This window comes from Eubalaena glacialis, chromosome 1, assembly GCF_028564815.1.
Source record: "Eubalaena glacialis isolate mEubGla1 chromosome 1, mEubGla1.1.hap2.+ XY, whole genome shotgun sequence".
Classification (NCBI taxonomy): Eukaryota; Metazoa; Chordata; class Mammalia; order Artiodactyla; family Balaenidae; genus Eubalaena; species Eubalaena glacialis.
In genome coordinates this window covers 48,188,463-48,202,153 of record NC_083716.1, presented here as the reverse complement: position 1 = coordinate 48,202,153, position 13,691 = coordinate 48,188,463, and the positions used below count along the sequence as shown (strand labels likewise).

Below are 13,691 nucleotides of genomic sequence, written 5' to 3'. Positions count from 1 at the left end.
CATAAGACATCTTAAAAAATCTGTCACATATGTTTTTTTAAATCTTCTTGAAAATCAGAAAAGAGCTAACTGGATTAAGATCAGGAAGAGGATGAGAGTAAGCATACCACTGGAGATACTTTTTCTCTGGAACTATCTAGTGATATTGAATAGGCAACCTAGAAGATGAGATGCAATTTGGAGTTTGCAGAGTTAGGCTTACAAAAATTGGAGTCTAACACCACCAAGGGGGGGGGGGAACCTTGGTACAATCCTCATTGGGCTAGGATCCAAAAAGACTGCACCACAGAAATGAGGAAAAAGTATAAATAAACCAACCTCCACATGGACTGCAGCCCAGTTTCAGGCCATCTGGATGGCTCAGAAAATCTCAAGCCCTGAAATTGTATTAAGATGATTCTGGGTTGCTGGTGCCACCAGGACCTGGCAAGAAGTGAAAAATAAAGTCATCTATAGAGGAAAATAACATCTTTCTTGGCCTCAAATTATTTCTACAAATAATTTTTCTAGTACAATGTCCAGTACACAATTAAAGTAAACCAAGCACTCTAGGAGACAAGACAAAATGACAGAAACTAGCAGAAATAACAACAGAAACAGACACATGGGGTCTCCAGAGAGTGGAATTCCCAAACACAGACTATAAAACAAGTATTTTTACTATGATCAAGAAGATAAAACCAAACTGAAAAACTTGGCAAGAAACTGAACTCTATAAAAAGTGGCACAGCAAATTTGAAAAGGGACCAAACTAAAATTCTTGAATTGAAAAATAAATAACTGAAATAACCAGATTAATGGCTTTGATAGTATTTAAGACACAACTGCAGAAAAATTAGTAAAATGGATTACAGGTAAAAATGAATGAATGAATCAATCAATCAATCAATCCATGAATACACACATACATACAATCCCAAAAGAAGCATGGAAGAAAGAAAGAGAGAAAAACACAGGAGAGAAGAGACTGTGCGAAGAATACAACAGGAATACAGTGAGAATACATTGAGAAAGTCTAACATACATTTAACTGGAGACCCTGAAAAGTGAGAAAATGGGACAGAAGCAATATGTGAAGAGATAATGGCTCAAAATTTTCCGAAAACAGGTGAAGGATTTAAATTCAACGTTTTAAGAGTCCCAACAAACCCCAGGCAAGACAAATAAAAAGACATCTATGCATACCTTACAAAGGTTACCAATCCATGCCACATGCCTGACTTGCCTGGGAAGGTTACTTGGCACCTCTGACACTCAGTTTTGTAAATACAAATTACAACCTATTTCATAGAAACGGTAAAATGATTAAACGAGATAACATGGAAGGTGCTTAGCTTGTCGCCTGACACATACTTTCTGTAACTAGCTGTAAACGCTGTCTATTGTTGTTATTTATCATTAACACTTGCCATACCAAGTTGAAATTCCGTGTTTACCGGGCTGCGCCAGTTACGAGAGCAAGTGGCCTTTTTGCACACCAGCAGCGGGCACACAGTAGTTGGTGCAGGCATTCAAGAAGGGAGACTCCTCACCCCCAGTCCCTACGCCAGGCACTTGGCAGAGGAAGTGGGGTGCAGGGGATCTTCGAGCTCCACGTCCACCCTCCGTGGCCCCTCCCACCCACGCACGACCGCGCCCATTCCCAAGAGCCTGAAAAGCAGTTGCCTAGCAGTGTGTATTGCCCCGTATTGCCCCGGCAGGAGGCCCGGCCATGCCCAGGAACGCGTCGGTCATCATGCCCTAGGGGCCGTACAGCTCAGTCGGCCTGTCAGTGGAGCACCGCACCTACCGCCTGGAGGGCCTGCTAGGTAGGCAGCTGAGCGCCAAAGGGCCACCCAGCTGAGTGCGCCCAGGTGCACCCCAGCCTCTGAGCATCTGTGCAGGCTGTGCCCTCTGCCTAGACTTCCTTCATTCCTCAGACCTAGACCGAGTGCTACTTCCTCTGGAAAGTCGGCCCTAAGCCCCACAGCTGCAGGATGTTTTAGCATCTTCCTCTGGCTTCTGCTGCCTCAATATTGGAGCGGGAAGAAACATACACTGTGAGCCCACTGGGTGCTGGGTAGTAAATGCAAATTACCTGGATAGAAAATATTACGTACCCTGCTTTACACATTGGCAAACTGAGAAGCAGGAATATTAAGTGACTTTTCCAAGGTACGTGGCTGAAAAATGGCAGTCTGTCCCTTGATTATCCATTCACGCAACAAACCCTCACTGAGCAAGTAATATGTGTTGGACACTCTTCCAGGTACTGGGGACACACTGGTGAACATGATACGTGTCCTTGAAGTGACTGTGTCATTGTTGACTGCTAACTGACAGCTGTGCCAAGGCTCTGACACAGGAGCGTAATCATAGTGGGACCTGCCACTGGCCATAATTGGAGGGGAGAGGGCAGAGATCTGGAAAGGTTTACTTGCCTGAATTACATCTGAGTTGAGCTTTAAAGAATGAGGAGAAGCTAACCAGGTAAAGAAAGAAAGAGCATTCCGGATAGGGGGACTAATATCTGCAAAGGCTGGAAGCATGAACAAATGACCTATGTATTTGTTGAACTGATGGGAAGATGAGGCTAGAGAGGTGGACAGGGGCCAGATCCTGCAGGGCTGTGTAGTATTAGGCAGAGGAATGAAACTGTGGCTGCTGTGAGTAGAACAGATTAGAGGGGGCCAAGAATGGAAGCAGGGAGACAAGGGACTGTTGTGGTGGTCCAGGGGAGAGATGATAGTAGCTTGGACCAGGACAGCCTTAAAGGGGTGGTGGGTTAAAGTAAAAGTAACAGTACTCCCTAAGAGGATGGAGATGGGAGGCGAGGTTCAGGGGGCTGTGCTCCGGATCCAGTCAGTGTCTGGCTAGAAAACCCTAGAGTTCACAAAAACCCTGTTTGAACTAATAAAAAAAATCAGCACAGTTTAACTATATAGAATCAACACACAGGACTTCCCTGGTGGCACAGTGGTTAAGAATCTGCCTGCCAATGCAGGGGACACAGGTTCGAGCCCTGGTCCGGGAAGATCCCACATGCCACAGAGCAACTAAGCCCGTGCACGACTACTACTGAGCCTGCGTGCCTAGAGCCCGTGCTCCACAACAAGAGAAGCCACCACAACAAAGAATAGCCCCTGCTCGCCGCAACTAAAGCCCACGTGCAGCAACGAAGACCCAATGCAGCCAAAAAGTAATTAATTAATTTAAAAATATCAACACACAAAAATCAATTGTAATTCTGTAACTAGCAATGAACCATCTCAAAAGGAAATTAACAATTCCATTTACAATAGCATCTAAAAGAACACAACACATATGAACAGATCTAACCAAGGAGGTGCAAATCTTATACACTGAAAACTACAAAAATTGCTAAAAGAAATCAAAGAAAACCTAAGTAAATGGAAAAATATACCATGTGCATGGATTGAAAGACAATACTGTTAAGATGACAATACTTCCCAAAGCAGTATACAGATTCAATGCAATTCCTATCAAAATCTCAATGGTGGTGTTTTTGCAGAAATGGAAAAACTCATCCTAAAATTCATAGGTAATTTCAAGGGACTGAGACTAGCCCAAACAATCTTGAGAAAGAACAAAGTTGGAGGTATCACACTTACTGATTTAATAACTTACTCAAAGTTACAGTAATCAAAATAGTGTGGTACTGTCGTAAGGATAAGTATATAGACCAATGGAATAGAATCGAGAGTCTAGAAGTAAACCATCACCTTTATAGTCAATTGACTTTTGTCGTGAGAGTCAGGACTATTCAATGCATAAAGAACATTCTCTTTAACAATTTGTACTGGGGAACGTGGATATCTACATGAATATCTTTTGAATGAAGTTAGACCCTTATACCATATATAAAAATTAACTCAAAATTGATCAGAGTTCTAAATTTAGAAACTAAAAAACTCTTAGAAGGAAACATAGGGGCAAATCTGAATGACCTTAGATTTGGCAAGTATGTCTTGAACACCAAAAGCATAGGCAACAAAACAAAAAACAGAACAATTGAAATTACAGTTAAAAACTTTTGTGCATCGAAGGACACTACTAAGAAAGTGAAACGACAATCTATAGAATGGGAGAAAAGATTTGCAAATCATACATCTGCAGTCAGGACCTCTCACTGTCATTGGGATGCTTAATAGGCATCTCGGACCAATATGTCCAAAATATCTAAACCAGCCTCCTAATACTCACCAGTGCCTCCTGCATTTTTTCCATCTCGGTTCATAGCAGCGCCATTCTTTCACTTACTCAAGCCAAAAACCTTGCAGGCATCTTTCTCTCTTCTCTTTCCCTCACACTCCCCATCTAGTCTAGCAGCACATTCTGTTGGCTCTATCTTCAAAGTATCCCGACAGAATTCAACCACGCCTTAACCTCCCTGCCACCACCCTCGGCCTCTTTGTCCAAGCCACCGTCAGTCACCTCTTGCCTGGATCACCGCCCTGGCCTCCTCACTGAGCTCCCTGCGACCACCTTGTCCCCTGCAGTATGTTCTCAAAGCCAGGTGATGCCATTAAACCTGAGTCAGAGCATGGCCCTTGCCTCCGAGAACATTCTGGTTGCTACTTCAGTGGCCTGCCAGGCTCCTGATGACTTCCCTGACCTCATTTCCCCCTGTTGCTACTTACCCTCTCGGACCAGGGCTCGAACCCGTGTCCCCTGCATTGGCAGGCAGATTCTTAACCACTGCGCCACCAGGGAAATCCCTGGTCTTTTCTCTTTACTCTCTCAGCCTTCAGGTCTTTCTCAAAAGTCACCTTCACAGACAGGTCTTCCTTGAGCATCTCCATTGACAATGTCGACACTTTCCTTAGCCTCTCTCTTCCTTATCTCCCTTCCCTCCTCTTTCATTTCTTCCTAGCACTCATTAGTACCCAATGCAACATATATTTCACCTATTTCTCTTGGTATCCTTCTCTCCTACCGGGATGAATGCTTCAGGGGCTCAGGGATTCTTGTTTGTTCTGTTCTCTGCTGTGTCCCAGAGTCTGGAACTGTGCCTGGCATATCTGAAGGACTGAAAAATACTAGTTAAAATGAACCTGCATGGAGCGAATGCTGGAACCACAGAAGGTGAGACTGTGGAAGAAGCAAGGGAAGTCAGAACCAGGCAGACCACAGGACATGGGCAGTGGTCCCTCTGAGGGCTGCAATGGTAGGAGAGAACCTGGAGTTACAGAAGGCAAGTGAGATGAGGATTTCAAGAAGAAAATAGCTAATAGGCACCAAACTGTTAGCAGGAGTTATCTCTAGAAAAAGATAAATCCATGGTTGATGAAGGACATAGAAAGAGTGTTCCCAAAGACCTGTGATGGGAGGGAAAGTTGGCACAGTAACTTTGGGGGGCAACCTGGCAGTGTCTTAAAATTTAACTGTATACTGTAGAATCCAGCTACTCCATTTCTCAGTTTCATAAATATATAAAAACTCGCACATGTACATGGAAACATGCCCATGAAGATTTTCTGCATTCCTTGGTCATCTTGAAAAATTGGAAACAACCAGAAAAAGGAAAGACTGGATATATTGCAGTACATCTGTCACATGGAATGCAACACGGCAGATCTGTGTGCACTGATGGGGCTGGATTGCCACAACCATTGTGATAAAGGAATAAAGCATATTCCTGAATTTTATGTACACTATGAGCTCACTTCCACTGAAAAAGACAAAAGGAGGGGGAGGGGAAGAATTATAGGCGATTTTTAAATCTGTGTCCTTTACTTTTCTGTAATTTTTAAGGTTTTTAAGAACTCATCAGTCTGCATTACATTTATAATCTGATAAAATTTTAGAGTTTAAAATATGTTTTTACCAGCACAAGTGTTTTAAGAAGCACGAAAGGAGATAGGTCAGAGCATGAATCTGCTGGAAGGGTGGGGGAAAACTGGGTGAGCCATTGAATGTGCTAATGGGTCTTCGCCTCTGAGGATGCAAGTTCAGGAGAAGGTGGGCAGAGGCTCCAACTGCAGGAGGTAAAGGAGTGGTAGAGATGAGGAAATAGAGAGCCCAGGCAGCTCTTCCCACAGTAGGGGAGGGGAAGGCGTATTTTAAGAGGATCAAGGGGAGAATTTTTATGGTTGAAGGAGACTTGAGTATTGCAAGGTATCAGCAGGTGGTTGATTTTTAAAGTTAGCTTTGTATATCCCTGAATGGTAGTTCATATAATACTGGCAGCCAACATTTACTGAGGGCTGGTGACAAATGCCGGGGTGTTAACAGAAGCAAAGCAGGGAGCATCTGCTCCCCTCTCTCTGTTCAACACTCCCCCCATCACTTTAGACCCAACTAACATCACACCAAGCACAGAGTGGTGCATTTGCAGGCTCTCATTTGTAAAATCTGCCTCTGAGTTCTGTGCATTTCTTTAAAAATCATAGCCCTTTATCATTTCCCGAAACCCTGCTGGCTTTGGAAATATGCCTGATCTCTCCTGAACTTACCATGCCTTAAGCAATCTGAAAAGTTTATTTCTTTCTTTATTACCCATGAATTATAATAGCTTAGCAAAAATGTCCTGACTATGGCCTCAATACTGATGAAATTAAACTAACTAATGCTTAACAAGAAGTGTTAATTTCCCTCGCCATGGTTCTGCCTTGCCTGCTGTACTTAAGTCTGCCAAATGACCTGCTAAAAAGGAAAAGACTCATAAGAATAGAATCCATCCTTATTTAGCTAAGTTGCTCTGTGTGCCATCCTCCTGTCCCTAGCTATGCATTAGCTACACAGGTTAATAGTCATTAGCTTTGCATCTGTGCTGAGCAGAGGAGGGGGAGATGCCTGTCTGTTTGCCTTGACTTCCTTACTAGGAACATGTAAATCATTTGCAGGTGGCGCACAATTCCACCAGTACTGAGAAGAGGGAGACTTTTCCATATCCCTCCAGCTCACTCAGATCCCCCTTGAAGAATGAGATGCCACTTCAAAGAGTCAGGTTTTCTGCGGGTGGCCTTACAGATTCTGGTTGATTTATGCTGGAGTTAGCCACTGCCTTTGCAAAGACTTTGTTGCATGGAGTATATTTATCTGACCTTTCTTTGAATAGACAACCCATAGCAGCTCATAGGGAAAAAAATGGGTCCTCCATGTAGAGAGGTGGCATTTGGATGAGCTGCAGGAATTCTGGTGCTTCTCCAAGTTTGATCCCTTAGGCCTGCACTGGCCGCCCTACAGCTGGGCTCAACACATCCTGGAGTGGTGAGAAGGGGACAGGCATCCTGAGGATGAGTAGATGAAGTAGACTCGGAGGTAGCTTATCACTTAATAAGACTCAGATTTACGTCACTCGGGGTCCAAAAGAGTCGTTGGAGGTGCCCAGTGCCATTAGGAACTTGTTTATTCAACAAGCTGTATTAACACCAGGCCCGGGGTGGGGGGGGGAGGGGGAGGATGTACTGTGGTCAGTGAAGGAGACACGGGGCTTTGTAAGGCAAAGTGAGGACTGACATGCTCTGTTGAGGAGGATTTCTTCCTGTAGGGCTTCATTTGCTCAGATGTTGAGGCATATTCCCATTTTTGGCACTGCCGCCACCTCCATAGGGTGGGTTATTCGGTGGATTAAACCCTATTTCTTAGGCAAACCTTGCCACGAAAGAGTGCTGCTGTTCTCATAAAACAAACCCCAAACACAGATGTTACACGAGGCTTGGTGAGATGTGCTCTGCAGGGAAAGGGTCATAGCAGGCTGTGGGGTACACACCTTCCCGGGTCTCCTTCTACAGAGCCCCTCCTCCCTTACACTGTGGTCACAGGGACCGGCCCCAGGTGGAACCTGCACCCCTTCTCTGCAGAACCCCCAGGATTTAGAGAGCTGGTATTGTGTGTTATCAGAATAGAGGTAGCACCTTGCCCCCAGAGGTGGGGTGTAAAGTGAGCATGGAGAAGCTGTTTTGTTCCTGATTTCTCCCAGTCAAATTGAAGTACATGTCCCAGGAGCGTCTTCAGACAATGCAAAGCCAAGGTCATGGAGGCCAAATTGCCTCCTACCTACCAGCTTGCAGCTTTTCCCTTTCTGGCTATAACTCCCCTCTCCAGAGGGGGCGCTGCTGGGGGAGTATCTGATCCTCAGAAATCTCTGCCCACAAACTGCCTTTATGCCTCCCTGGACGATTCACTGGCCATTCCAAACTGGGTGGACTGCTTCATTTAAACAAGTCACTGGTCCAAACTGAGTGCCTTCCTCTAAAGATGTTTAAGAACAAGACACTTAAACAGGATACAATAACATAAATATGCCAGAGAAAAAGATGCCGGTGTTCTGTAGAGAGAGGTGTTAGCAGTCAGTCACAAGGACAATTAGGGCCACCACTGGGTGCCCAAGGAGCACTATCTTGTTAACGGAGATCCTCGCTGAGTTGCTTTTTGAAGTTCCTTTCCAGAAGTGAAATTAAAATCACGCAATTAAAATGTTCACAGTTGGGGCTGGATGTTCTTGAACTGATTGAAAGATGAAGAAGTGGACATGGCAACATTTTGAAACAGCAATTGTCTCTGTAATTAAATGCAATTAACTGACATAGCTGTTTGCTTTTCTCCACATAGGACTGATTGAAATGCTAAGACTTTAAAAAACATGCCCACCATCTGATTTCTCTTTCCATTCTAACCACAATTCTCTCCAACGAATGAAGACTGCCAAAGGTGGTGATTTAGTGAACCAACTCTAACACTGAGGTTATAGGGTGAACATATCAGGAAACATGGGGAGAAATGTGTTGGAGAAAACAGAGCTCCAGGCTGTTCCATGCACATCATTTCTCCTAAACCCATATACCCTTGCATTTCCACAATAGAAAATAAATCTTACAATTTTCCCATAGCTGATCTCTAGAAAAGGAGCTGTTGAATGTAAGTAATAACCAAAATGCGGATTCCAAAGGGGAGAATAAAAATTTAGTCCATTAGCTTTAAAAAAATTTTTTTTCCTGATTTTTATAGAAAATCTAGAATATGCTAAAAGAATTTTTTTTAAGTTTCTCATAATCTCACCACAGAGAGATAATCACTGGATATTTTCTTTTTTCCTAATATATACACATTAATTGCACTGAATACATATTTTTATTTATTTATTTACTTACTTACTTACTTATTTATTTATTTATTTAGGCTGCGCTGGATCTTCATTGCTGTGTGCAGGCTTTCTCTAGCTGCAGTGAGCAGGGGCTGCTCTTCATTGAGGTGCACGTGCTTCTCACTGCGGTGGCTTCTCTTGTGGCGGAGCACGGGCTCTAGTAGTTGTGGCACGTGGGCTCTAGAGCGCACTGGCTTTGATAGTTGTGGCGCATGGGCCTAGTTGCTCCGCTGCATGTGGGATCTTCCCAGACCAGGGATCAAACCCGTGTCCCCTGCATTGGCAGGTGGATTCTTAACCACTGGACCACCAGGGAAGTCCCTGAATACATATTTTAATATATATTATACATGTACCCTGATTTTTTGCTTATATTACGAATATTTTTCTTGCTATTAAAAATTTATAAACATTTTTGAAATGTCCAAATAAAATCTCATCATATGCATTTGCCACCATTTACTTGACCGTCTTCTTATTATTGGGCATGTAAGTTATTCACAGTATTTTGCTATTATAGTAGTACAGAAACGAATATCTTGTTACAAAAGTCTGTATTTCTGATTTTTTCCTTAGGGAGCTTTCTTATAAGTGCAATTTCCTGGGCCAGAGATTAGAATCATTTTTTAATTCTAATTTTTGTGAGGCATTTGAGGCTTTTGGTATGTACTTCCAAATTGCCCTCCAGAAAGGTGAACAATTTGTATTTCCATCATCAGGGTAAGACTTTACCTAATTCCGTATATCCCCTCCAACATTGAGCATCACCTCTATAAGAAAGGCTCAAAAACTCTTCCTAGAGAAAGCTCATATTTTCACTGATCATATGGCTCTGGGGCAAATCACAACAAAAACCAAAATTTTTCAGGTCTCTGGCTGTGCTTCCCAGCAAAGGGGAGGGCACATTGGGGCCAGTACCAGGTGGGCACCCACCAGGGATGTTGAGTTACAGCCATGAACAACTGGAGAGCAGACCAGTCGCTGCCATCCATGAAGACACCTGCATATCAGGTTCATCTGTTCCCATTGGCACCCACATCCTTCCCCATCTTTTCCAGCTGTGTTGGCTAAAGATGGACACCAGACCATCCTAGAGAAGACAGAAGACTGGAATGTGGTGGAACTCATGGTGAATGGAGAAGCTGTCTTCCACTGCAACATCAAAGACTTGGAGTTTGGTAAGCCCTTCCCATCAGCATTTTGCCTTCTCTGGGGCACTTCCATTTCTAGTTGAAGTGGTCGATGTGTCCTGCCCATATTCAAATTGGGTTTCCTTCTGAGTTTTAAATTCTTACTCAAAGCCCCATGCTCTGTGGCACATGAATGAGCACATCCTAAACCATACACAGTAAAGTACCTGATGCTCTGGGCTTCTTCCCAGAACGCTGGAAACAGAAGAGGGATGGAAAGAAAATGAAGTTTTAGCTCTAGATGTCAAATGGGACTGTGCAAATTTAGGGAGAATAGGTTGTTTTGTTGTTTTTCATTTTAATAATGTGTGTTTTATTATTATTTATCTTGAAAATGGTTTTTGTTCTGTTTGATTATTCTATCTAGGCTAGCTAAGACAATCAGAGTTGATATGCCGGCAGTGTATGGCATCATCAGCTACGTTCTATGGATTTCTTTGCCTCAGAGAGCTTCTGGATCAGCAGGCTGGCATCATGCATGCCTCACTCTGCTCAAAGTAAAAGCTTTCCCAATCCACTAATACTCTATAAAGGCTGGGACCTTTGGAAATGCTCTCCTAGTGGAAGCCGTATGTTTGTCTTATATGACATGACATTGTATATAAAGCTGGCTAAAAGAAAATTATATCTATTTCCCTAGGAGGCGATGGTAAACTAGACCCACTATGCAAAGAGGCCAGGAGAGCTGTACTAAATGCCTACTGATCTCTTCATTGGAACAGGCATCTGAAGTCAGCAGAAGAGCAGGTGCCTCCCGCCGTTCTGCAGTACAAGCAAAAGCGGCCATTCCAGGCCGTGGATGCTGGGCTCAGGCAAGGCAACACCCCCTGTCCTTCAGCCTGCACAGCCAGGTTTCTCACCTGGCTGCAAGGAAACGGGGCCCGCAAAAGTAATAAAACCACACCATTTGCAGCATCTCTCAATCTCAACCCATAGGGAGAGCCCTCCAATATCAGGTACACGTTGAGCTGAAGGAAATAATAAAATGTAATCTAATAACAAAGCGCCATCCCTTGCTAATAACGCAAAGTTGCCAGAAGCATCAGAGATTTCACTCTATAGCAGTGAAGAGCTAGGAAGAGGTAGAATTAAGGATAAGGCAGGAGGGGGATGGTGGGAGGGAGAATAGTGGGCTTTGAAAATCTGAACCAGAAGTTAATGTCAGTATTTGGAAACCTGCCTATTCCTACAGGTTTACTTCTTGCTCTCAATAGAATAATATTTAACATTGTAATATATAATTACCTAATGAAAAATCTTCATTTATTTTCCTTTAAAACAAGAAAATGATCTGCCTTCTTTTGCATTAGCCAATCCGACAGGCTGGTCTGAAGAGGGCCCGAAAGAGGCCGGGACAGAAGGGGAAAGTGGCTCCCTGTCCCACTTGGAGGAAAACACAGCCAGCGGAGTTAAAGAAGGGTTTTAGCTGTGGTCAGTGTCAACCTCAGCCGTGTCAAAATGACGTTCATTTTATTTTCAGGATCTTTGCACCAAACTGTAGCATGCATTCTTAGCTGTAGAGTAAAGGAGAAGGGAGAAATGCAGATATTGATCTAATGATGTTAACCGTGAGGTCATGGTAAGAAGGCATCACAGAAGAAAGCTGGATTCCTTCACAGAAGACTCCGGGCGCCGTGTTGAAAGAGAAGGGCTTTCAGGGCCTGTGACAGGCAGCGGCTGGCTCTGGGTGCACAGCCCGCAGGGATGCGGGGCCACCCTGCTCCCTGCAGCCTCACTGCACCTGGGGAGCCATCCTTCCCATTGCTCCAGGGAACCTCAAACCCCCCTGCGCCCCAGAACTGCAAAGGCATCTGGTACTCCATGAAACCACTTGGCCAAGTTCTTTCTCGCACGTGATGAAATAGGGGATAGAATTTTCATTTTCAGCCCAAGTTTCACTTTATCAGATTTCATTCAGAGATTACGAATCACTTAGGATGCTGGAAATATTTAATCATCTTTGCTGAGAACCTGAGGCTAAAAACAAGTCTTCTTCCCGGTGTCTGGTGCCGGTTTTCACACGTCTTTAGTAACCCTGGATTTAGTCCCTTTTTCTCAAAGATCAGTTTAAGTTATTATTTGTTTTCATATAAACATTTCACTACAAAAGAAGTACATTTTCATTACAGTAAAATGAAAAACTACAGGTAAAGATAAAGTATAAATTTGATAACATTTTGGTTTATTTCAGTTGGGGTTTCTTCCATTTATATCTGAATGTTCATTAAGAGCTAGACATACATAGAAATGGATTTCACCAATTTGGGATCATGCCGTATGTATCCAATTACGTATCTTTTTTTTAAACTTAACATTTTATGTTGAACCTCTTCCCATGTGACCAAAACATTTGCTGACTGTCTAAGCATTCTATCTTGAACCAGGGAAATTTCTTCCTGCTTGAATGGTGCTTCCTACTTTCACTGCCAAAAGCTTTTCTGCTGGGATATAAAATTGCAGGCTTTCCCATCTGCATTTGGTGTGGTAACTTCAGCTCCTCAGGCTCCAGGACCCCAAAGTTAACTGGTACAAGGGGTCTACCCTGCAGCCACCTTGCCCTCCTCTGACACACCCTCCACCCTGGCCTATATTTTGTCTCAGAGCAGCGCCCCCATACACCCAACCTGCTCTCCTTTCCCCCACGGCCAGAGCAGAAGGGCTGGTAAGGGGAGGTTGCACACGGTTCTAAGAAAAAACCAAGTGCAGAAAGCTTCTGGGAGATCCTGTGCCCAGGGCGCTGTGTTCCAAGTTAGATCAGAATGAAATGATATATGAATCAGCACTACTGGAAAAAGCCCCAAGGTTACCTCTGGGCGGTAGGCTTGGAGATGTGGGTGGGGTGAGTGGAGGGAGGAGGCCTGCAGGACTATCATTTCTTCCTTTTTGTAAATGTTCTCAATGGTGGAATTGATTTTTACTTTGCATATGAGTGTGAGTGTGTGTGTGTGTGTGTGTGTGTGTGTGTCTGGGAGGGGGGTACTTTTCAAATAAACATTTAAAATAAAATCAAGAATTCGGCATAGAGGTCGTCTGTCTATATAACCTAGCTCTTCTCTGTCATTCATTAAGAAGAGCTTTGTCTTTGGAAATGTAATCATTTTTTGGTCTGCAGAAACGTGCCCTCATCCTTCTCCTCTGCCTCCCTCTGTCTTACGTCTTCTTAAAATGATATCTCCCTGCAGAGACACAGGAAACATGGCTTGCTCCCAACTGAAGGCAAAAGCACTCCATGCTTCAACAAACTAGGCATTTGGATGCCTTTTAATGCTTTTAAAGTGCCACTTAATTAAATCACATCTAAGTTTTGTAAGACGTCAAATCAATTTCTTCCCTATTGGAACGTGTAAAGAAAGTGTCTTTTCAGAATAAAATGAGAAGCATAGCTGTATCTTAGTTTTTTGATGAAATCTGGA

The 13,691-nt window shown here is 43.6% G+C and overlaps 1 protein-coding gene across 1 annotated transcript; it reads left to right on the top strand.

The window, feature by feature from the left end:
* Positions 1-1,711: 1,711 nt before the first annotated feature.
* C1H10orf53 (chromosome 1 C10orf53 homolog) lies at positions 1,712-10,983 on the top strand. The gene is given in 3 exon segments (XM_061196216.1): positions 1,712-1,808; positions 10,147-10,266; positions 10,919-10,983. Coding segments are annotated over 3 exon segments (282 nt in total).
* Positions 10,984-13,691: the final 2,708 nt, after the last annotated feature.